Source organism: Misgurnus anguillicaudatus, chromosome 22, assembly GCF_027580225.2.
Source record: "Misgurnus anguillicaudatus chromosome 22, ASM2758022v2, whole genome shotgun sequence".
NCBI lineage: Eukaryota > Metazoa > Chordata > Actinopteri > Cypriniformes > Cobitidae > Misgurnus > Misgurnus anguillicaudatus.
Window position 1 is genome coordinate 21,275,738 of NC_073358.2, and position 24,459 is coordinate 21,300,196.

The following is a 24,459-nucleotide window of genomic DNA, read 5'->3' on the forward strand; positions in this document are numbered from 1 at the left end:
TGTACACATTACCTGAACCAGCCTGAGGTTTGCTTATTTTCAGTGCAATCTGACTTTTAGGAGCAAAATAAATGATACCATTGTTGGAAGATTTTATTGCTGGTTTGAAATATGTCATTGAAATGTAATCTTGGCCAATAGATTTGGATATTCAAATCTTTCTCCATTTAAGTAGTAATAAGCTAAACTTATTGCCTACATAGAAACTTAATGCTGCCAAGATGCCTGCCAAGTAAACTTGAGTTGCCCTAAAGAGACGTTGCATATACTCGGTGAAGTGAACAGAATTATGGCATTCACACTGAAGTCACATTGTTTTTTTTTCATAAAACAGAACTGGTTCCCATTTTCCAGACTAGGGCTGCACGATTCTGGCTAAAATGTGAATCACGGTTTTTCTCCATAGGAAAAGGAGATCACAATTCCCTCACACGATTCTCTCTTTTTTAAACAAAAACATTTATTTCACTCCAATAAAAAATGTGCTACACAGGACGTTCAGTTAAAATAAAGTGTCTTAGATAATAAAAATAAATGTTTCTCTGGAATCAGCCAGCGAAGAACGTCTAGGCTATATTCCATTTGGTTGCTGGCGTTTTGCCGATGCTTGCTGCTAAACAGCGTCATAGCTCATTACCATAAAGTTGAGCTTCTTTCAACTTTCGGATTGACGCTCTGGTCGCTCAAGACACCCAAAACGCAACGCCGATGGATTTGACCAGCTTCCATTGTAAATGAATGACTTTCGGTAACTTTGGAAGCTCAAGTCTGCGGCAGTGTAAAACGCCAGCAACCAATTGATTGATGTTCCTAGATGTTCTTCGCTGGCTGATTCCAGAGAAACATACGATGTAAACTTTCCTACCAAAACATTACTTCCAATAAAACAGACTTCAGAGCAGCCAAGGCGTCAACAAGCTTCCTCATACTTATTGAGAAGCGTCCTTGACCGGGGGGCCTGAGCTTCTTTGGAAGCTCAAGTCTGTGGCGGTGTGAACGTACAGTAAACGATGTTACAGAGGCTGTTTCTCAATGCGAAGGCTGCAGCCTCCGGAGGTCGCATTTGAAGGCTGCATATGTCATAAAGACGGTCTTATTTCAGAATATTAACAAATGTAAAGTTGACTATTATTCTTAGTTAATCGCAAATGGATGTAATAGGTTTACGACTTGCAAATGTAATGCTCAGTTAGCTGAAATAAATCAGGCTTGATAACGTATGCAGTCTGCATATGTGACCTCCAGAGGCTGCAGCCTTTGACTGAAAAAAAGTATTTTCTTGCCTTTTTTCAGAACCAATATTGTTGCATCGTCACACTGCGTGGGAGGAGGAGTTGACAGGATTTCACGGATTTCGACAGTGGTTTGTGGTTTCTGTCCAAAAGTTTACGAACGTTAAAATGTTACGAACATGGTAAACTTTGGCTAAGTAAACATTAAATAGGATCATTGTGGTGAGAAAGGATAAAAGAGTTTGCTAGTTGGATCATTGCTAGTGGTTTCAGGCCGAAAGCGGCGTCGTATTTATCTTGAGAGAGCATTCATGGTGGTTGTATACATTTTGACCGATTTTTCACATCAAAGCTCAGTTTGATGGCAGGTAGAGCAGAGGTCCTCAACCACCGGGTCGCGACCCAGTACCGGGTAGTGGACAAATTGCCACCGGGTTGCAAGAACGGCCTAAAAAAATGTGTATAATAATAACGTAATAGCTTACTTGGGTATTCTGTCCTTTAAGAGCCGACTTCAAATAACATTGATAATTTCTACAGAGCGGCGGTCTCTCTTTTTCTCTGTCTCTCTCTCTCTACCAGCGAATCAGCGATCACATTGCTGTCATTAGAGTTTGAGCATACATTACTTCTAAAACACAATCGATCAAAGAATTGCAGAAGTATGACTGTATGAATCCTTCGCAAATAATGTCAATACGTGAAGACGTTCAACTTGGTAACATCGCAAATAACTGAAAAGTAATTTCAGAATATCCAGCGATCGTAAGCACCATGATCAAAATAAACTTTTTTACTGCAGTAAAAATATTTAACGGGTACACTTTTAACTTAGGTTCGAATGAGCCTAAACATTTAGGGTGTTTTCACATATACACTGTTTAGGTCGGCCCAAATGACGTGTCGCTCCGAGTACGGTGCGTTTGGGTCAGTGTGAACACAACAGCCGCACTCGGGTGCGCACTAAACGGCCGCTCCGAGACCGCTCTAAACAGGTGGTCTCGGAGCGGTTGTTGCCGAACTCTGGGGCGACCCACCTGTGGTGTGAACACTGCCGGACCACGGACCGAACCAAATACAGGAAGTTCTCCACATGTTTGAGCCACTGGGCTTCCGTTGTGACGTGAGCCGGGTGTTATATTGTGGGTTAACAACAAACAAGCCAATCTGGTCCGTTGCAGAGAGATTCGCTGTCTCCTTGACGTTTGAGCTGATGATTTTATAAATGCATAGCTGTCCTCCACACACAAATAGTGACATTACAGGCTTTTTAGCAAACGGCTCCGTGAGAAAGGTTTTAATAGAACTGCTACGCAATTTCGCGTTAAAGCAAAGAAACTTCACAAAGACGTGCATCGTTTATCTCCACATCTTGATAGCTGCGCTCTCTCTGTCAGGCTGGTTGTCGTGGAAACGTGGGGGTGGTCATGAGACGGTAAGAGCTGTCAGAGACCAATGACAGCGCTGACCGTTGTCACATGGTGTACGGTGCGGCATTTCAAGTAAAGTAAAAAATATGTATATGTGAACACGGACCGCACTAACTGAAAAATGATACAATGTATTTTGGTGCGCTCCGAGGCCGCACCACGGTGCGCACCAACATATGTGAAAACAGCCTTAGTCATGTGTCATTCATCATAAAAATCATATTGTAAACAGCAATCTCCGTGCCTCCGCGCCCAGTGTTATGCTGCGTTCCAGGCAACCTGTAACCCGTGTTTTTCCAACCTTCTACCTGTGAAAGTGCACTGGAACGGCAGTCAAACCCGTGACTTCCCACCCGTAAACTCGTACCAGATCAATGTACAATAAGTATGTCGTGAAAGTATATCGCCGCATGGACATGTTAAGATGACGTAAATTCCTTGCACTTAGGTAGTTTGGCGTGACTTGCCTGGAACGCCACAAAGTCGTGAGTCGTGGTTTGAAGTCGTAATTTACAGGCTCAAAAACCTGCCTGGAACGCAGCATATCATACATACATCAACTCAACTTTGATCAAAGTTTACTAGCTTACCATTGCCTGATTTATCCTGCCTTTCACACAACTGTACCCCAGGTTTTAACCTAGGATGTTAGGATGTTAACCTGAAAACAATGGATTTCTCCATGAAGATTGATTTTTGCAGGCTAATGTCTCACATAGTGAGCCCTAAACTGTGGAATTGGCCTAAACCGACTGTGTTTAGGTCTGCCGCTTCATGCGCGTGACAGCAGAACGCCACAAATGAGGAAGAGAGAGGAGAGCAACAATCAGATCTGATTGGTAATTAAAGCTGCGGTCGGCAACTATTTTGATCATTTTTTTATCATATTCACTGAAACCAACACTATGCTCCGATAGAACAACATAAATTAGACTGTTTAAGAAAAAAACCCCGCGCTTCTAGCTCCACCTAGAGCCTGTTATTTGTTTTACCAAAATCCACCGCTCCCGGTTCATTTGGTCCAATCAGCGCAGGCCGGTTCATTTGGTCCAATCAGCGCAGGGCTGTGTAAAATCTGCCTGTCAATCACAGTACCTGGACGCGCCACAGATCCCCCCTCTCACTTACGCGTGTTACAATATCACGTGCATCCGCCTGAAGTTCACAAGCGTGTTGGATTGTACGCAGCGTAATGGCGAAGAGAACTTTCACTAACAAACTTCCGATTCCTCGGTTAACCACCAGAGCTAGGAAAACAACCAATGAAAAGAAGGAAACAAAGATAGAACGCGACCGTGACCGTAATAAAACTAGAAGGATCAATATCAGACCAGCATTTGAAAGGTGGATGCATTTTCGAGATCTTAAAGGGTTCAAGCTGGATGCAAAGCTTGCCACATTTCTTCTCGACAGGTAATCGTGCTTTGATTGTGCTTTAGAATGTTATGTAAGTAATCTAAGTATTCTTGCCAAGTATGCGTTCACAATATACTGGTGCACCTGCGCTGATGAGAACGAGCTCAAGGGGAGGTTGCTCGGTGGTAGTGGGGGAGGGACATGAAATTGTAAACATTTGGAAACTGCTCAATCCTCTAGAGTTGCCGGCGGCAGCTTTAAATAGGGTTTGGTTTTACACTGTATGAGGGTGAGCAAGTTTGGCTAATATAGCATATTGGATTGTAAATACATGAACACGTGAATGCAGCATCTAAATACAGGAAAATACTGCAAGTGAATCAACGTTATTTAGAAATAAGATCCCATTAATGTATGAATTGAGTTTCTTTTTTGATTAATCATGCAGCCCTATTCCAGACTTGGCATTTAAAGCACGCAGGCAGCAACTTCACTACCTGGAAAGATGAGGATGGAAAATATGTTACTGGAGCACAGTAAAGGAAACATTGAAACAATGACCACTTCTGGCCCAATTAAAATCTTAGGCAAAACACCCTTAGATTTATGGTAGACGAAACCTTGCAAGGAAACCTTTTGACATCTAACAACAGAAGTTTAAGATATCACACAGGGACAAAATTAGAGATGGAAAAAGTTTCACAACTTGATCCCCCCTATCTAACACAAAACATGCTCTGTTTGCTTAAATCAGCAAGTACAAAGTCTCCTAGTCACAGTACTGCGGTGTATGTATAAGGACATAAATACAATCTAAAATAAAAAAAAATGGTGCTAAATAAATAGCACTAAAAGCTCGCAATCATAGGGCAACCATTTTTAGTGATATACAGCATCTATAAAGCACCTATGAAGACCATCCGGGGGTTATATACCACCACTATAGCATCAGATAGCTACACACTTAAAATAGTTCCCATGAACCAATTTTAGTGCTATTTAGCACTGTTTGAGTGAAGTGCATGAGACCTATAATAATTAGGTTACATATATACATACATACATACATATATATATATATATATATACACACACACACATTTATGCATTTGGCAGATGCTTTTATCCAAAGCGACTTACATTGCATTATAAGCTATACATTATTCATATGCATGTGTGTTCCCTGGGTTCAAACCCATGGCCTTCTGCAGTGCTCACTTAAGCGCCTTTTTGCAGTTAAATAGTTTAAAATCACTTGAGTGTAGAGCCCGACCAATATATCGGCAGGCCGATAATAATGGGCGATATTAGGCATTTTCCAAACTATCGGTATCGGAATTCATAATGACCGATTATACAGGGCTCGACATTAAGGCTTGTCCGCTTGTCCGGGACAAGTGGATTTTTTGTAGGACAAGTGTAAGAGAAAATTAGTTGTCCGACTGGACAAGTTAAATTTCAATCAACGTTGCTTCACGTTATGTGCCGTTAACGACAGAGCAGAACGCGCAGCGCAAACACCGAACGGAATATTGAACAGAGAGTGCGCACACCGACACACACATTTACATGTACTGTTATTGTTACTAAACAAGCTGTGCGCGCATTAAACCTGATCGCCGAACATGTGTGTGTGTGCGTGCAGCGCGACAGCGATTTGAATCTGACAGAGTTCGTCACTGTACATTAAAAATCCCACACGAACATTACAGCGTAAATGCTAGGTTTAAGATTGATTTTATATATTTATAACAGATAATCTAGATACATTTATTCTAATAAGTTTTACAACATGGTAATGTTTTGCTTTAGTGTTTTTATGTCAGACAATCATTGAAAAATCTTCTATTATTTTTCTTTAATTGCTAGTCCGGGTTTGGTTAAAGGCTACAGTTTGTCCGGTTAGAACAAGTATGTCTCACTCAAAGTATTCAAATCGTTGACTTTATTAAATGTGCATAGATGTGTGTTTAGTATAATGCACGCACAGTCCACAAAACCTCCTTTGATTTGAATCAATCCTGCTTATTTAAACTATAACTATTTACACTATTCAGCCGATCTCCTTTCCCGTTATCATTCACCTGCTCTATTCTCCGACACTGCGCAGACTCTCTAGCGGTACGTTTTGGAACAGTCCATTTCGCACTTAACAACAGGGGTGATCGGATTAGTCCATTTATTAAAGGTGACACTTTTCTACAATCATTGAAATGTGGGAAAATGAAGAGAAAGGCAGCAGATATAGCATCATTCTTCAGAAAGAGTAACTAGAAGCAGCCAAATGAATCTTAGTTAAATACATTTCAGTGGCCTAAATTCACATAATTTTCTGGTCTCTATAGTATTTTCAGCAATGGGAGATATAAATCCTGGTTTCAAAGTAAATTTCAAAAGTTTTATTTGATTAAATAGTTTAAAAAAACATGACGTTGAATTATGACTATAAATTTTATGTTAATCTCAATTCATTTTAATTAAAATTTAAGTATTGTAGCAATTGTATGTTATACATTATTCTTATTAACACACCTATAATACTTAAAAGTATTTTAAGGATGGATGATAGAGATTTTATGTGCCACCAGAGTAACTGCTGGCCCCTGCCTGGCCACCACTGAAAATCCCTTGCTCCGCTACTGATTAGCAAAACACAAAAAATACATTATATTATAAATCTTTACCCGGACAAGTGACTTTTGTGCATGGACAAGTGAAACACAAATTTACTTGTCCAAAGGACAAGTTGCTCAAAAAGTTAATGTCAAGCCCTGCGATAAATGAATATTTGAAAAAAAAACTGACAAAACAGCCTTCATTAGATTTCCTCACTGTTGGAGTTTTTGACAGAGCGCTCTGAACCAGTAGCTGCTGGTGGGGTCCAAATTTAGGCGTCTAGCAACTGCCTGAGTCAAGTGAATAGCAATTTATATTTTGCTGTTGTTATTTATCAGAACTTAACAGAATTTGTCTCCAGTCCTTTTCAAAGTTATATTCATGAATCAAGTCTTGTAATCAAACTGGTAACTTTGATTTGGATGTTGTTGTTTTTGTGTTTGTGTTCAAAGGCCTTTTCGTTTCATATCTTAAAGGTGCAGCGTGTATTTTTTAGAAGGATCTCTTGACAGAAATGCAAAATAATTTATAAAACTATATTATCAGGGGTGTATAAAGCCTTGCATAATGAACTGTTATGTGTTTATTACCTTAGAATGAGATGTTTTTATCTACACACACAGAGGGGTCCCCTTACATGGAAGCCGCCATTTTGTGCCGCCATGTTTCTACAGAAGCCCTTAACGGACAAACTTTTTTACTAAGTTGTCTCCGTCGATAACATGTTTTTCCGGTGGCGGCTACTGTAGCTTCTCTATGTGTTTCAAAAGCAAGAGTTGAGCAGTGGACTGAGCCGTTGGTTGCAATTCGCAACCTCACCACTAGATGCCACTAAAATTTACACACTGCACCTTTAAAGGAACAGTATGTGAGAAATGTATATCAATTAATCATAAAGTGGCCCTAATATGTCACTAGTAATTGAGGAAATCATTGTAATTTCAAATACTTATATCACTGACAACAGTGGTCTGCCAAGGATATTGTCATTTTAAAAGTGGAGTTGCAGCCCCCAACTGATGTTTATGTTGTCATTTTGTATTGGCCACCAGTTGTGTGATTGCAATACCAGTTTTAGCCACAAGTTTTGTGATTGCAATATCAGTTTTGGCCACAATCCTACATACTGTTCCTTTAAGTTTGTATTTTTATACATTTTATTTATCAGAACTTTAATATTTTGATGTTCCTCTGTTCTGTTGTGACAATAAAAGAAACAAGTTTCTTTTTGAAAAGCATTATCATATTATTTTAGTTAAAAGTCATAAATAACTACAAATAACTAATGTTAGGGAAATCTGTTAATGTTTTGTTGCGCGTTTCTGAAAGAAAGAAAATCGGCCGATATATCAGAATATCGGATTTCAAAACCAACAAACATTTGTATCGGTAGGCCTTCAAAATCCTTTATCGGTCGGGCTCTACTTTAGTGTTAAAATTTCCAAGCCGGATCAACTGCGATACATTACACCACTAGTTTTAACAAAGCTGTCTATGACTGCACTTTTTGACATTTTGAAATTTATGAGATAAATCAAAAAACAAACATGTTGCTTTTCTAATTTTTTTTTATTTTTTCAATGTTAAAATACTTTCTCCTATCCCACCATCTGTATGTTGATTTCCCTTAAAAGTGTAAATACTGTGGAGCCATCTAAACCACTGACTTGTGAAGTGGAACGCGAGAATGACAAATCACAGATTTGTAGCCAGCATCCCAATTATGATCCAGGAGGACTACGGGATTGCAAGAACAAAGGCTTTGCAACAACTCTGCCAGGAAATCCAGAATGTATAACAACTGATTAAATACATAATGTGAAAATGTAACTTTTGTTGTCATCAAAAAAAATGGCCATATTTTATAATGTTGAGAAGTGTAAAACCAAAGCACTGAAGGTCTCAACTCATCTCAGAACAATGCATGCTGTAATACTCCCTCACATTCTTTTCTGCTTCCATCAGATGTGGGTCAAGTTTCCAATGACACAAATGACTGCTGATGCATTTAACTGCTCTCTGTGTCTTGATGGCAAAATGAATCCCAGCTTTGACAACTGGAAATTTGGCCAGGGACATAATATGCTGAGAATGAAATAAATTGTAAATGTATAATACATTTTTTATAAGAATTGACTGTATCCCTAAACGTCGCAATCTGGAAGATGTAACTGGTTTAAAGGACAAGTTCGTTATTTCACACTTAAAGCCCTGCTTTCAGACCGCCCACGATGAAACAGAACGGTTTTGACTGAAATTTCGACATATGCAGCTGCCCCGAGAATTTTCGGGTGTTTGTTGTTTCACCTCCCACCTCTACAATGGGTGTATAGGTGCACTGGAACAATCCTTTCTAAAATGTTTAAACATTCGTTTACAAAGACGTGAAACTCACCGAGTGGTCAGGGGTGTTCACTGATATGCTCTCACAAAAATCGCTGCAAAAGATGCTTTCCAACAGATGTTTTAATATTCGTTGTAAACTTGTGGACCTATTTTTCCAAACCCCTCACACCCGTATATTCTTCCGTTGAGAGCTTGAATAATAGACACTCCAGCCCAGTTGGTGGCAATAATCCGCCTTTGCCAATGGCAAGAATACAAACAATGTTCCCGGCGGGGGGTAATACCGTACCTCACAGCACATCTAATACAAGTCAATGGAGTTGGTCAAAAACTACCATAAAACCTGTTGGAAAGTGTATTTTGCAGCGATTTTTGTGTGAGCATATCAGTGAACAACCCTGACCACTCGATGAGTTTCACGTCTTTGTAAACGAAAGTTTAATGCATTTTAGGAAGGATTGTTCCAGTGCACCTATACACCCATTGTAGAGGTGGGAGGTGATAGAACACCCGACATATGCGGGGCAGCAGCATATGTCGAAATTCAGTCAAAACCGATCTATTTCATCATAAACAATCTGAAAACAGGGCTTTAAGTGTCAAAAACCGAACTTGTCCTTTAAGGTTATATGGGCAAAGACAAAATGTGCTAAGAAAACGTTAGTGATGTTTTAAACTATATTAGCTAAAGAGTGTCAGAGCTGATGCATGCTCTCAGTGCACATGATCATGAATCTTGACATAATAAATCCGTGGGAATGCAGGTTTGAGTCCAAACACTGTAGTAAATCTACAGCACAGTACTGATCCATGGTCCGGTTTGCTGTGTGAAGTCACAATGGTGACAGAACTGTTATAAAACCAATCAAAGCAAACATACAATACAGAATTAAAATAGGCCGGGGCATAGCAGCAATTATAACAAAATGTCCCTTCCTACTTTGTCCATAAAACCCTTTCACATCCTTTTCAAATGTTATAACCCTGTTTATTTTTATATTTGTAATATACAGTTTAACACTGTTATCCAACTAGAAACAGAGCTACACACAAGCATCATCACCATGTGAAAAGAGAAAATACTGTCTGCAGCACAGTTTTATTCAGTATTCATTTCAGTTTTTCATCAAATGCAAACCTAATGTAGCTTTGTGCTGGTTCTGCCTAAAATAATATTGACTGATCACTAGGAGGCTACAGTATTATACCATACAGATAATCACATTATGAGTATAGCCACATGCTAGAAATGATCCTGTCAAATAATCACCACTTTCCATTCCATGTCCATACTGATGAATAACAAATTCATCAAGGCACATGACCAACACTGAATATCCATCTGTAGAATGAATAAGGCAGTAAGATGCAGTTTGTCCAACTTTTACTCATTGTTTGGCTTCTTCTAAATGACAAAGGTATTCGTAGGCGATATTCTGTCTCCTCCTCTCGTCCATTTCTTCTGCCGACATCCTCTCATCATCCACAATGGCTGTAGGAAAAGAAAGTAACAGTTGAAGAATACATTACCCACTATACAGAATACAGTTTTTCCATAGTGGTAGTAATATGCGTAAAAATGCTGAGTGTTGCATTTTTCGATGCAGGTTAATCAGCTAACTGTACCACATCCAATAACGCAACCAGACGGTCTCTTCGACGTCATGTTGATGACTGGCGAATTGGGAACTCACTTAGAGAGACTAATCTGCTTTGTGTATCAAGAAAGAGCCAATGAATATTGACATGCAGTATTTGCATCTATACAAGCAGGCTATAGTATTGCACCTTACAGATTAGCGATCACATTATGAACATAGCCACAGGCTAGAAATTATCCCTTCAAATAATCACCACTTTCCATTCCATGTCCACACTAATGAATAATACATTCATCAAGGCCCATGACCAGCACTGGATATCCATCTGTAGAATGAATAAGGCAGTAAGATGCAGTTTGTCCAACTTTTACTCACTGTTTAGCTTCTTTTAAATGACAAAGGTATTTGTAAGCAGATTGCACGTCCTGAGGCATCCGGAGATGTAGGCTATGCATTTCGGCACTATCGGTTTCTCGGGGTAGCTCGCCCTGGCAGATCAGGGCTCCAGACTGCCACCAAACTTTGAGAGTGTGCCACTGAATTTTACATCCAGTCACAATTTTACACCAGTAAATTTGACATTTTTTTTGTGATGTGACACTGATTTTGAAACAGTTCATTGTACTTTCTGCATCTATCATCAAAGTATTTATTAGTAATACAGTGGAAATTTGTAGAAATGTGATTATTTGGTTAGCATGTTGATTTACGATGTGTGCCCCTACATTTTTTAGTTGAGCCCCTAAAATTTACAGTTGGGGCCACTGTGCTCCTAGTAAAAAAAAGTTAGTCTGGAGCCCTGGCAGATGCAACTCTGTCTTTAGTGCCTCGCCCTGATCCCTTTCCTGATGTACATGAGGAGCTACTAGGTTGTGGATGGCAACTTTTACTGCTAGAAATAGACCTAGTTACTCCCTCCCACCACCCTCGACCGCAGGGTGGCAAGGGGTACACTAGGGGAAGTGGTCAGTTGTATGCAACTGCATCTGTCCACCGCAGTCACTAAGTTGAATAAACCGTGTCTCCGTTTCATGAGCTGTCAATACCAGTCCGACTGGCCGTCCGCCTCTGCCCTGTATGTGGCTGTGGCGTTACTGCAGGTCCATCAGGCTAAGGCACTGAAGCAACTGCACGAGGGTGGGCCCAACAGTTTGCAGAAACTGAGCACTGCCAATGACACCACGCTACAAGTGAAGAAGATCCCGGCGCAGTCTGGGCCGTGTGATGCCCATTATAGTGTGCAACAAAGCCATTATTGGCTGTGCCTATTATGGTGGCCAAAGAAAGCCATCTTTGGCTGTGACCATTGTGGTGGTCCAGAAACACCATCTCTGGCTGTGTCTGACTGACATGCAGGATACGGGGAAACTCCTCCAAGACTGGCCTCTTCGGCGGGACTACTGCATGGAGATCACCAGCTGCATAATAAATGTTACATTGACAATGTAATATAATTTTGTATTAACAAGCTTCCTTAAATTTTGGCATTTCTATTTGTTACATTAAGCAAAACATTCTTTATGCATCACCTGAGTGACATTTTCATTTCAAGCCAACGAGAGAAGCCAAAATATCCTAGTGTTTGATGGCATGTATAAATTCCCATTCTGTTGATGATTTTGTGTTCATGCTCTAAACATCGAATGCTGGAATGACTTTCAGCAGCGCTTACTGGACAAAGTGTTTAAGCAACATGAGATGAGGGAACAAACTGAATCAGAAGCATACTCTGACTACAGTATAAGTTCCACCAGTCAAAACAATGAAAGAGTGTGTTTGTGCAATTTACACAATGGACACATGAAGTGTAAGACTAAATAATCTAATATCTTTCATTGCTGTCTGCGGAACATCAAAGCATCTAGGGGTAAGAGTAACACCTTTACATCTAACTACTGTCAACTCTCAGTGCTTATGAAACTGTTTGCGGCTATTAAGCTGTACATGCTAATAAAAACATCCTCTCTCTCTGCCTCCATCTTCATGACATTGCTAAATCCAACCTCTTTATTTCTGGAAAAGCAGAGCTGACCGCATCCCTAATACACCCTGCCTTGGATGGTCATGAATTTGATTGGCCCTGCGCTGTTGTAATTTCCTGAAAGACAATATGAAAAAATTGACTTCTCTTTATTTTAACCTAAATTTTTTGGTATTAATATGTTAATATGTTTGTATCATCAAAGTGTTAATATGTTTGTATCATTTTAGAAAAGGCATTATATTGTCATCTTTGCACTTTAGATACATTTAAATTAGTGTGATGAAATTCTGCCTGCCCCCTATAAACTAAACCCACAGAGTATGATGCATTGCTTAGTATACTGTATATATAGGGCCCTATAATTTCCGCGATCACGGAATCGCGGACGGAATCGCGGAATTGGCTAATTAACACGGAATCTAGTATTAACGTGGAATTTTGCGGAATTTTACATATTTTGAATAAAATTATGTTTTTGTGTGGGAGACGAACGTATGTCTGGGGGAAATGCAGACCGGGGGAAGTAAATCTGGGCGACACGCCCCCTTCCGTCGTTTTAGACCCCCTCCAAAACACTGAAACCATGGCGAAGCGTCTCTCCACGACTCTTTCGTCAGCGAAAAAATTAAGAAATTCAACGCTGAGCACTTAGTTCCGAGCAGGTCTCACATGACTTTTATGTGACCGGAGAACTGTTATTTTGGAATTTTTGTCAACACTCTGTTCACGGTGAGTGCAAAGATACATGCACTCTCTCATCCACGTCTGTCTCACTGTACCTCTCTCACATGCACGCGCTCACGCATCTGTCCGAAGTGCGAACACAAATCCTCATGCATTTGTTCAGTTTTATGCATTTCAAGCGAGCTGATGCAAACTAACTATCCCTCGCATTTAAAATATAATAATCTGCATCATGGCGCCACTCTCTGTCTCTCTTTCGCTCGCACGTGCAAAGAGCTGCGTGCTCATGCTGTCCAAAGTCAGATCACTATCCTGTGTATGTTTGTAAAGTTATTTGCATTTCAAGCGATTGTGTATAAAATATGGATCGCGTTCCGCTGGATTGATGTGTTTAAGGCACTTCTGAAGGCACCACTGCTTTGACACCTTGTTGTAGCCTCCTGCAACAACACTAAGCAATGCATTGAATTGAGTTGTGTGTGTGCGTGTGTAAATGCATCTTTTATAGTCATTAAGTAATCCTGTTATCGAGTTTTTCCCCAAATCATTTACATTTTAATCATTAACATTAAAGGCACACTCTTTTTATGACTAAAATAAAAGTAAAGGGTAAAAAATATAATTGCCAAAAATTAAAACGGATAAAACGGAATTTGCAAAAATTAAAACGGAGAAAAAGGAATTTGGGAAAAAATAAAACGGAATTTGGGAAAAAATAAAACGGATTTTATAGGGCCCTATATATATATCTCACTACAAAATGTTCATAAAATGAACAAGTTTTTTAGAAAATAATGCAAGACAGCTTTAAAGCTAACAGTGATAAAATGCTTTAAAATTTGTAAATTTTTAAGACTTAATATTTTTAGCACTTTAATAGAGCATTGTAATTTCAGATCACCAGCAGAAGTTTATGTGCGTGATGTAGCACCTTTTTTGACGTGTTATAACCCATAGTAACACTTCAAAGTGACACACTTGCAGATAAACCACACGTATTACAATAAATCTATTTCATGACATCTATTTCGACTTGGTGACGTTCATCTATTTTTCACACAATCAAAAGCAACAAAAAGACAAATGCATCTGCAGTAAAAAAAGCAAGGTGGCACCTAAAGAGAACGTATGGCGTGTTGCAATGAAAAAGCTCAGACATTTTTCCAGCAGATCAAACAGAACACAAGGCTGTGTCCAACTACCAACTGTTTTCACACTCCTCACTCATCTAGTAATAATTAATCTTGCTGACACACGGTCCCATGCTGGCTTTTGTTGAGTAAATGAGATTCAATTCTGTAATGACAACAGCACTGCTAATTTCTCACCCTGACGCACAAGCTCAGGCTTGCCTGTTAACCTCTGTAGGGCTTTATTACGTAGGTCAGCTGTATCACATATATCCAGTGGTGTAGTCCTAACAAAAAAGTGTCATTACCCCAGATGCAGAATGACCGAAATATAAAGACAGAAGCTTAAATCAGTTTGACAGAAGTTTGACAGGAGGTTTAGCGTGGACTTTTAAGAACTTAGGGGGCGTGCACACCTAAGCTTTAACTCCCGTGGCTGTTGCATGTTTTCAATTGTTTCCAATGGAAGCTCTGCGTTTTTCAAATAAGCCTACAGATAGCGGTTTTCTTCCACGCTGAAAACCAGCGCTCAGCGTTTTTTCCACGCTCAGCGCTGAGCACCAAGAGTTGACAAATATTCAACTTTGAGTGAAAAGCTCCGCGTCAATCTCAGTTCTCACACGGCCATCCAATCACAGTGGAGGAGGGGCGGGACATTACCACAGCAACCAACCGGTTCACAGCTGAAGTATCAGAGCTACCAAAGTGCTTAGCTGAAGAAAGCTGACACTCAGCTGAAAAACAGCTGGCATTCGGCGTCCTCCAGGGGTTTTCAGCCGCGTTCAAAAGTTTTGGTGTGCACGACCCCTTAGTTTAGGAGTCTAGCTGGCTGTTAGCATGTTTTAGTATGAAGCTCGCATGATTTAACATTAAACTAGCATGTTTTAGCATTAGGCTAACATGATGTAAATGGCATGGCATCTATTGTCCGATTCATGATTTTACATTTCCTTTGGTGTGTATTAATGCATGTTAACGATATGCAAAAGGTACATACCCCAAAATAAACGATGACGCGAGTTATTGTTTCCAATGTAAATCTCTTTTCTTGGACTACAACAAACACACAAATTGTAGGCAACAGTTTACTTTCTGGGCCTGGTGACGTGGACAAGACCGACTTGTGACCACCAGCGTCACATTTCCGGGTCACGTCAGAGGTACTCAGGCCAGATTACCTAACGTACATGTTAGCTGGCCAATCAGGGACACATCGATGAGCTTTGTACAAAATCACAGCGTTTGAGGAAAGCAGTATAACTAGAGCAACAAAAATGTATGTTATGTTGAAAATAATGTTGTTTTTTTAACAATAAACCACGCAAACACATTGTATTATATAGATTTGTAAGAGACACATTTCAAGTTGGTTTGCAACGCACACTTCCAGTGTCTCTCATGGACGTCTGTGTTTTTTCTCCTCACGCATGTGATACTGTGGCCGCTGAAGGGCTTTGACAGTTGTCATAACGATGCTTATGACTTGCAAATGTAACTGAAATAAACTATGCTTGATGACATTTGCGACCTCCAGAGGCTGCAGCCTTCAGATTGAGAAACGTCCATTTTCCCTTGGTCACTCAAAGTTGCGAAAAAGTAACAATCTGCACTACCAGTAAACCATCAGAACACGTTTTCAGACCCGAGCCCGGTCTGTTAAAATGGGCTTAGCCTGTCGGACCCCTACGGGCTTGCAGGGCTCTACAGCACATAATATGCACAGTTGCTTCACATTTACTTCACGTGTCACATCTAAAAACACATAGAAAACGTGACCGCACAGCTTTCCTCCTCATCTTCAAAGCGCTGTCCAGAGCGTCTTTCGTTGCTAAGCATGCACGAACCCCTGCATAAATACAGTAACTTTCATAGATTTTTTCTACTTTAATGATCTTAATGAGATTTTCTTCAAGACTCAATGTACTTATCTTTCCTGAAGTAACTTTCATAGATAACGTTAATAATTTGCAAGCTGCTAAAATAAAGCATACAAAATATCAGCTAAAATGATCTATAGGCCATATGATTATAATCAGAGCATGTGCATGTTTGTCAGTGATTTATTTATATTAGGTTATTATATTACAGCATTTAAAGAGAACAGACCTACGCAAAGGAGGTGCATTTCATTTGTAAGAAATTATCGACTCAAATATAAAGTTAACCACAGATAAATCAGACATTGAAGTAGAGGAAACATTAGCCTATATTTATCCATACATCACAGCTTAAATGACATATGGTTATTGTTTAGGCTCATTATTTCTTATTAATTATGATAATGTTATGGTTAAGTGAATGTTAGCAGTTATCACTAACCAATGATATAGAGATGTTTTTCATATTTTGTTCAAATGTTTAATATATCTGCTGTTCATATATGTTCATTTATTAGTGTGTTATATGATTAGAATGTTGTCCCGGTTTTAAAATAAAGCACAGCAATGAGATTTGAGAGTGTTTCTCCCTTTTCAGGAAAAGAACCGAAAGAGTATCGGAACCGCAACGCTTTACTTGGTATCGGTACTGAAACAAAAATGTTGGTATTGTGACAACACTATTAGACAGTGTCTCTTTCAGTTGCGGATAGGTCAAACTCCTCGCTGGGGTGCTGCAGACACAGATGATAATGCAGTTGTGGAGGAGGAGCCACGGGAATAAATGTTATTTTTTTAGTAATTGACCAATTGAATGGAAGAATCGCAAGTTTAAAACCAAAATAATGATAGGCTTACCATGATAAGCTTACCTTAAGCTACCAAAAAAGTGGGTATACGAAAATGAATATATATATATATATATATATAACCTTGAAAGTCGTTATACCCTAACAGCACTGTGGAACAAGTAACCATACGGCGTATACGTGCATTTTGCAACTGACAACACCACTGCTTTTTTCTGTCCCATATATAATAACCTTAATATTTTGAAAACATGGTTACAAAAGTGATTTCTTGTAAAAGTAGCCTGGTCTGTAAACAATGAGTTGTTGTAACTTATAATATAATATAATATAATATAATATATAACGTTGAAATAACTTAAGCAACTTCAACTTTGTTTTATAAGCTACAGCAACTCATAACTAGTCAAGATAAAAAAGTGAAAGTTAAAATGACTTGAAAATCCAAGTTGAATACACTTTCAATGTCTTTTACAGTAAAGATCAAAAAGTTAACTTGATAGACTTCAGACAAGACTATTGCTAAATGATAGCACCAAATATAAATTACGCCACCCTTATCATCTAATATTGCATATCAATTTTGAGCCTCAGCTACTTAAGGCTTCACGATGGTGAAGGTAAATGCGGTATGCTGAAGCTTTGATATTGTGATATGCAATATGTGAAACAATGATGTTTTGAGTTTGTGAAATATATTTAAATCATAATTAAAATATATTTAAAATTGAAATTTATGCACAGTAATCAACATACATGTTTCACATTCTTTCTGGGAAAAGAATGGACATCAATTTCTGTCTCGCCAGTCTCCCTGGCACCGACCTAAAACTTAAAAGTTATTGCAAACCAACGTAATATGCATATTTGCTTGAGCAGTTCTACAACTCTTTCAGTCCTCATTTTACCACTATGATGTCATTTCCTGTACTCTAACTTTCAAGGTTATTTCTGTTTCAAAACGAATGTATTGGAGGCCTCAAATACACCGTAATGCACAACACATGTCAGATTTTGAGATGGAGCAGTGCAATTTGGTTTAACTCATAGAATAGAAGAGGCAGTGAGATGTTTCACGGGTGTTACATTACTTCTGCTTGTGGTGTAAATATGTGACGCAGAAACAGAATGAATAAGTGTTAGTTGTCCCATCTAAAAATAAGCTTTTGTATATTCAAAATAGCAATCCATAACAATAAGGAAAATATAAACACTATCTGCAGTATGAAACCAACCAGTGGCCTTGTCATTCATTCAGCTGGAATTCATTCAATGTCTGCGATAGTGTTGACATAACTTAAATAAACTTTATATAGGGAGCGGACGATAGTTAGTATATGGATTTCTATGGTTTGATATGCTGGTATTATCATGTCAAGCTATCTTTTCTTGATATGTACTACTAGCGAAATCAAACCTGTTACGCAACACATGCAACTTGCAGACTCTACATCATTCTGGATAACATACAGTAGCCTACTGTCTATGACTTAAAGACATTTCATGATATCTATCCAGCAACAATGTGTGTGCAATCAAATCTACCAAGATAAACTCCTCAAACAGAATTCCTTAAATATTTAAACTGCACCCACTGTCAGGTGCTTTTACAAAGGGCAAAGGTAATGTTTAACAGGAGAAAACTTTGGTGGAGCTTCTCTTCAAACAGACCACAGCATGAGATCTCATGCCAAGGGTACACATGCAACTTACTGGGGCAACTTTCAGTCCAATATGTCAGAGAAAGATCAGAGATCCAGTTCAGGACAGAGCAAGATTAAGGGGGAATATTTGCAAAACTCAAAATACATAATTGAGGTACTGTAATGTTTTCACTTCATCGTGGTTTGTGATGCAATAACGTTAAATGTCCAAAGACTGTGAGACTAAAAAGAAAACATTTATGTTCGTATGCAGACCTCTAAGCTGCTAAATATGACATCATATCTGTTCTGTGTCGAAAAAAATGACATCATGAGACATCATGTGCGTTTATCACCAACCACCACCAAAAACCATCCACGCATCATGGGCGTTAGATACATAACGTTAAGTTCGTCAAGTACTATCTTAAGTTACTCTTTACCCAACCGTTAAGCACAGTTCATTCAGCTAGCAATCATTTATGTCTTTTATTTTGATGTTTGTAAGTTAAATGGCGCTACTTAACTTACATCCATATCGCGGTCTGAGTGAATTTGCGCCGTCTTCATGGTACATCCTGCTTCAGTTCCCCTGAAACTCTGCTGCTCAAGCCACAACCATAAACTGTGCGCGGACTTCACAAAACTTATTTTCTCCTCGTTGTGTCAAAAGATGATGTCGTAGCAAAACACGATGTGCTCCTATTGTCATAGCACTGTAAAAGTAGCACAGCAAAGTACCGAGCCCATCTTCCTCACAGAGCTTTCCGTTAGTGACTTCTCTTCCTTTGCCTGTCAACCTGATCAAACCCCGCCGAGCTCGAGCTGAATGACGCGGCTCCACCTGCTGGCGCGCGCGTCACGCCCCTCCTGACCTGAACACTCAATCATTTCGAGGTTGATCATTGAATGCGCGGTTGACCTCTGATATGAGGAAAATCAACTCTGCTTTTTTAGTCGCTTGTGTAAATACGCATTCTTCTATCATTTCGTGTTTAACCAGGTTCCACGTAAAAGGCATACTGATAGGCTACTGAACAATACTTTTTTTTGTATGTTTACTATAGATTATTAACATACTTTTAATTAAATGTAGGCTATTTAAACAATAAAACCAAAGTTATAAAAAACAAATAAATTAATAAGGTTAAAAAATTAATCAAAGTTATAAAGAGCTGGCAAGCTTTTGAAAACAATTTGTTAAAAGTATGGTGAAATGATGAAATACATTTATTAGCATTTATTAGAATGCTATTAGAATAGCATTTATTAGAAACAAAAACTAACATTAGGGGGAGGTTTTGAGAACCAAACATTGTTAGCTGCGTAGTTCCAATTAATAATTTATTTTCAGCATTTACTAAACATTTTATATCTGTAAAAGTTAACATTAGTAAATTATATTGGCATTAACAAAGATGAATAAATGCTGAAACATATCATGTTAGCTAATGGATTTTCTTATGTAAAAGTTTACATTTTTATGAAGTGAAAAATCCAGCAAAGACCAGCATAAGCTTGTAGCTGGTTTTAGCTGGTTTAAGGTGGCAGTAATTGGTCTAAGCTGGTCCTCCCAGCCTGGCAAAGCTGGTTAAGCTGGTGGGTCAGCTGGTCTTCCAGCCTGACCAGCTAAGTCCAGCTAGACCAGCTTAAAAAGTGACCAACACAACTAGACCAGCTTGCAATACCAGCTAAAACAGTTGGGAAACAGTAAACAGTAGGGAAAACCCTATTGACTTTATAAGTGTTGCCAACCATTGCTATAAACACTGTTTGACTGTCATTTTACCAAGATCAATCATCTTTTCGATCACCAATCCAACATGTCAATATGGAACACAACACTCAGTGCCATCAATGACCAATAGCACATGAATAGAGAGCTACAATAGGCCTAGCCTACCTACAGGTAGCACAGATGAATTCTGACTTTCGCCCCTTCATTGTGACACTCAGATGTTATCAGTAGGAAGTAAAAGTGTTCCTAGAGGTTGCCCCTTTTTTGGCAATTTTTAGGTAATAATCACAGAAAATAACACGCATAAAACATGAAATATTTTAATGGTGATGTGAATTTATGTGCAGGTCAAACTGTGGTGTATTCATTGGTGGAATAAACACCGCCTGCAGATGTCAGCATAGTACAGTATTACATGTGAAGAAAATACAGTAGCCTATGTGAAGTCTGATAAATCAGGTAGGTAATGTCAGGTCTCTGTCTAATATTTTTTCCAATAAAACTGGAAGTGGAAAGCAAACACAATCAAATATAAAGTCTTTTTTGTAATTTATCTCATTTTTTTTCCTTTATATTTTTTGGAATATGGCATGAGATACCTTAAATGTTAAAATATGTTAAAACAGTTGTGTTAAAACATTTAGGGGCGGTTTCCTGGGAAAGAGATTAGACTAGTCCTAAACTAAAATAAATGTAAGAGCTGTCAAAACTGAAAACAACTTGCACTGAAATATCTTAAATACATCTCTTTGTTTTGCCTCAAAATGCACACAACTAATGTTTTTAAGCAGGTTTGTTCAAACTAGTTATATTTCCAAATTAAACAGTCTAGTCCTGGGTAGATAATCTCTATCCGGGAAACCCCATTATGTGTTGTCTTTAACTAGACACATATGTGTTATTATTGGAACAACACATTTTTTTGTTGTTTTAACACATCTTGTGCTGTTTAAACACATCTTTTATTTATTTGAACACAAAATCAACACATAATGTATTAAATAACACATGGGGTGGTTTCCCAGGACAGGGTTTAGGTTAATCCAGGAGTAGGCCTTATTAATATTAGGTAATTTAAGAAGTAACATATTTTACAAAAATCACTAGGTGTGCATCTTAAGACAAAACGAAAAATGTTAAAATTAATCAGGACAAGGTGTTTTTAAATTAAAGCAACTAAAACATGCATTTTAGTCAGCCCCATAATGTGTTAAATAGCATAACACAAAACAGTGTGTAAAAAATGAACACATCCTTTCTTAGAGTGTGGCATTAATGTGTCGGTGCGCTGTTGTCTGTCTAAATTAAAATGTTTGTGCCATATTATTTAATAAAGGCTTTTATATATTTTTCTATTACATTCAAGTGCCTTGGATTTATTTATTTTTTAATATCCTAAATTTATATACAAAGAGCGCAGATTTAATATACACTCCTTGCAGCAATTGTTGCATTGTTTGTGGGTGGCTTTAATGTGTGTTTGAAGGAACACATCTATCATACATCTATCATATCATAATAAATAATTATTTTAATACTAACAATATTAAGTAGCATTTACATTAAATTGCATTAAACTCCCAATTGAAATACACTACAATTGTCATCATACTATTAATATAGCCTTTGTGAATATAACATATAAGGAACTTCTGTTCTAATTCTGTTCCTGTTTCCTATTGCCATTGTGAGTTTAATTCCTGTTACATTATCATCAGTTTGTACAGTATACTGTATAAGCCTTTGTCTATTTCATTTATTTATAATGAATAGCTAATGACTATGAATATGAATGATTAGGAACATAAACTCTCTGCCATTTATAATGAAATATTCCTTATATTTATAAAGTATAGGGGGATGAATATTGCTTCCATTTATTAGTTTTATCATGTCTCCTCAATTTAATTTTTCTTATCCTGTATTATAAAAAAACAAAAGGTCAAGACAGTACCCTCTGGAAAGTTTGTGGTGGGTCCATAAAGTACTTATATATTATGAATTCTGTGATGTTTTGTGTATTCTGTTAACGTAGTAGTTGGTTTGTTTTCTTTAGTGGGTTTAGTGGGCTCTTTATTTCCCTTATATCATATAAGGTTGCATTCAGGTCTAACTTTATTCTGGAATTTCATGTGCAAAGTATAATCAATCAATAAAACATTTTTTTTAATGATTCACATACACTTTTCAACATCTTTATTACTTTCACAAAATATGACAGCTTCTGTATTTTTCAGCCATCAAAACACAACAGTTTTACATTCTCCTGTTCACTTAATTTTTCAACAGGAAGCACACAACTCAGTACTGACCACACAGACTCACAGACAAAAAGTGAATACATGCAATTTTGGTAAAGGTGGTTGGTTGTTAATGGGCAATACAGGAAAAACAAGTTTTATTGCTTTCCTCAAAAATGTTCACAGTATTTAGCTTGTTAGTCAGTCACTGTAACATTATGTACAAAATGTACAATAACACGCACACATTACCCCATACACTGTATATATACACACAAAAGCACACACACTTAATTTCAAACAGCATTACAACAATATATACACAAAATAGGTGTTTACTGCATAGCTTTGCTGAGATTGCCACAGCATTAAGCCACTTTGGTTAATTGGAAGCCTAATCAAAAACATTTATCTTTAGTAATACTGTTGTTCTCACTGTAGACATAAAATATCTAGACATCTGACAACAGCTAAGAGCTATTTAATCCTACTATTAGAAGTTATGATTCACATTTTTGTTCAGATCACTGAATTTGGCACTAAAGTAAAAAGTAGCACAGCATAGCAGACACTGACTCCATATCATTTAAGAAAAAGCCTAAATATATTCTGACTGACATTTAAATGCTAAACATTAAACTTGTAAGATTTGTAAATACCATCAGGTTTAGATAATACCTGTCATTTTAGGGGCAATTTCTGGGCAGGTTTTTAGATAATTTACTGCTACAAACTATGTTTGTCACAAACTATGGAGTAAACAAAATACTGTACTGTATGGCTATAAAATATCTGTGTCATATATATATTTCTGTATATAAATACATATCAATTATAAACCCTTGCTCATTGTTTTAATACCTCTTAAATACTTTAATCCAGTGGTTCCCAAACTTTTTCAGCGTGCGGCCCCCCTTGTGTACAGTGCATTTTTTTGTGGCCCCCCGAAAGAAAATTTATGACAAAAACAGTTTTAAATGTAATATTTTAATTACACAAAACATATAAAATTATACCTAGTAGGGCTGTTGGTTAGTTGGCTTATTATTGTTTAGGTTTAATTACACAGAATTCATGATAAATTAATGTATTTTATAAAATGTCATAAAACTGGGGCCCCCCTGGCACCATCTTGTGGCCCCCAGTTTGAAAACCACTGCTTTAATCTTTCTATTTTTCAAGTAAGCAACTAAATAAGAAGCTGTAAATTCAGTTGTCTTGCCTAGCATGGCAACGTTATGTTATGTAGTTATCAAACACATCTTTCTTATCTTTACAGATTGTGGACCCCATATGTTGAGGCGGGCCCTCTAAACCCCACCCCCTGCACCTGCAAACCTGTCTGCTCTGTGTCATACAGTATCAACAAGATGAGTCTTTGACATTGTACAGAGGCTTTCCAGGAGCAATATCCTCACCAACAATGTGTTCTGCCAATGTCATTTATCACATGTTCAAAATTATATGGATCATATGTAGGAGAGGCACAGTTTCAAAAGGCCATTCACTGTTAGACATTTCGACAAATGTTGTAGAATATGTTATAATGTGTTGTTTGAAATAGCTTAAAATTATAGGACAAATTATACTAAACAGAATATAAACAGAAACATTTGTAGAGCAAAAAAAATAAAAACATTTGATAAACAGTAGCCTATATTTGTACATTTAGTACGTCTACATTGTACAGTTGTGGCTGTTTCAGAGCTTGGAGTACACATGCATAAACCTTAAACCAGCAATAACCCAATTTTAAATTAACTTTTCCATTTG

General features: G+C 37.9%; 1 protein-coding gene and 1 long non-coding RNA gene across 2 annotated transcripts in view; one reads left to right on the forward strand and one right to left on the reverse strand.

Moving 5' to 3' along the window:
• Positions 1 to 19,533, reverse strand: part of iqgap2 (IQ motif containing GTPase activating protein 2) — a 64,314-nt gene extending 44,781 nt beyond the window's left edge. The window contains exons 1-2 of the mRNA XM_073860220.1: positions 19,240 to 19,533; positions 10,370 to 10,472 (exon numbers count right to left, since the gene is read on the reverse strand). Of these exons, the coding sequence (XP_073716321.1) occupies positions 10,370 to 10,472; positions 19,240 to 19,285 (149 nt within the window). The 5' untranslated portion in view covers positions 19,286 to 19,533. The remainder of the gene's footprint in view (positions 1 to 10,369; positions 10,473 to 19,239) is intronic.
• Positions 18,472 to 24,322, forward strand: LOC129440662 (uncharacterized). Its single transcript, XR_008643163.2, has 3 exons — positions 18,472 to 18,883; positions 20,794 to 20,905; positions 23,966 to 24,322. It is a non-coding gene; the product is annotated as an uncharacterized lncRNA (long non-coding RNA).
• Positions 24,323 to 24,459: the final 137 nt, after the last annotated feature.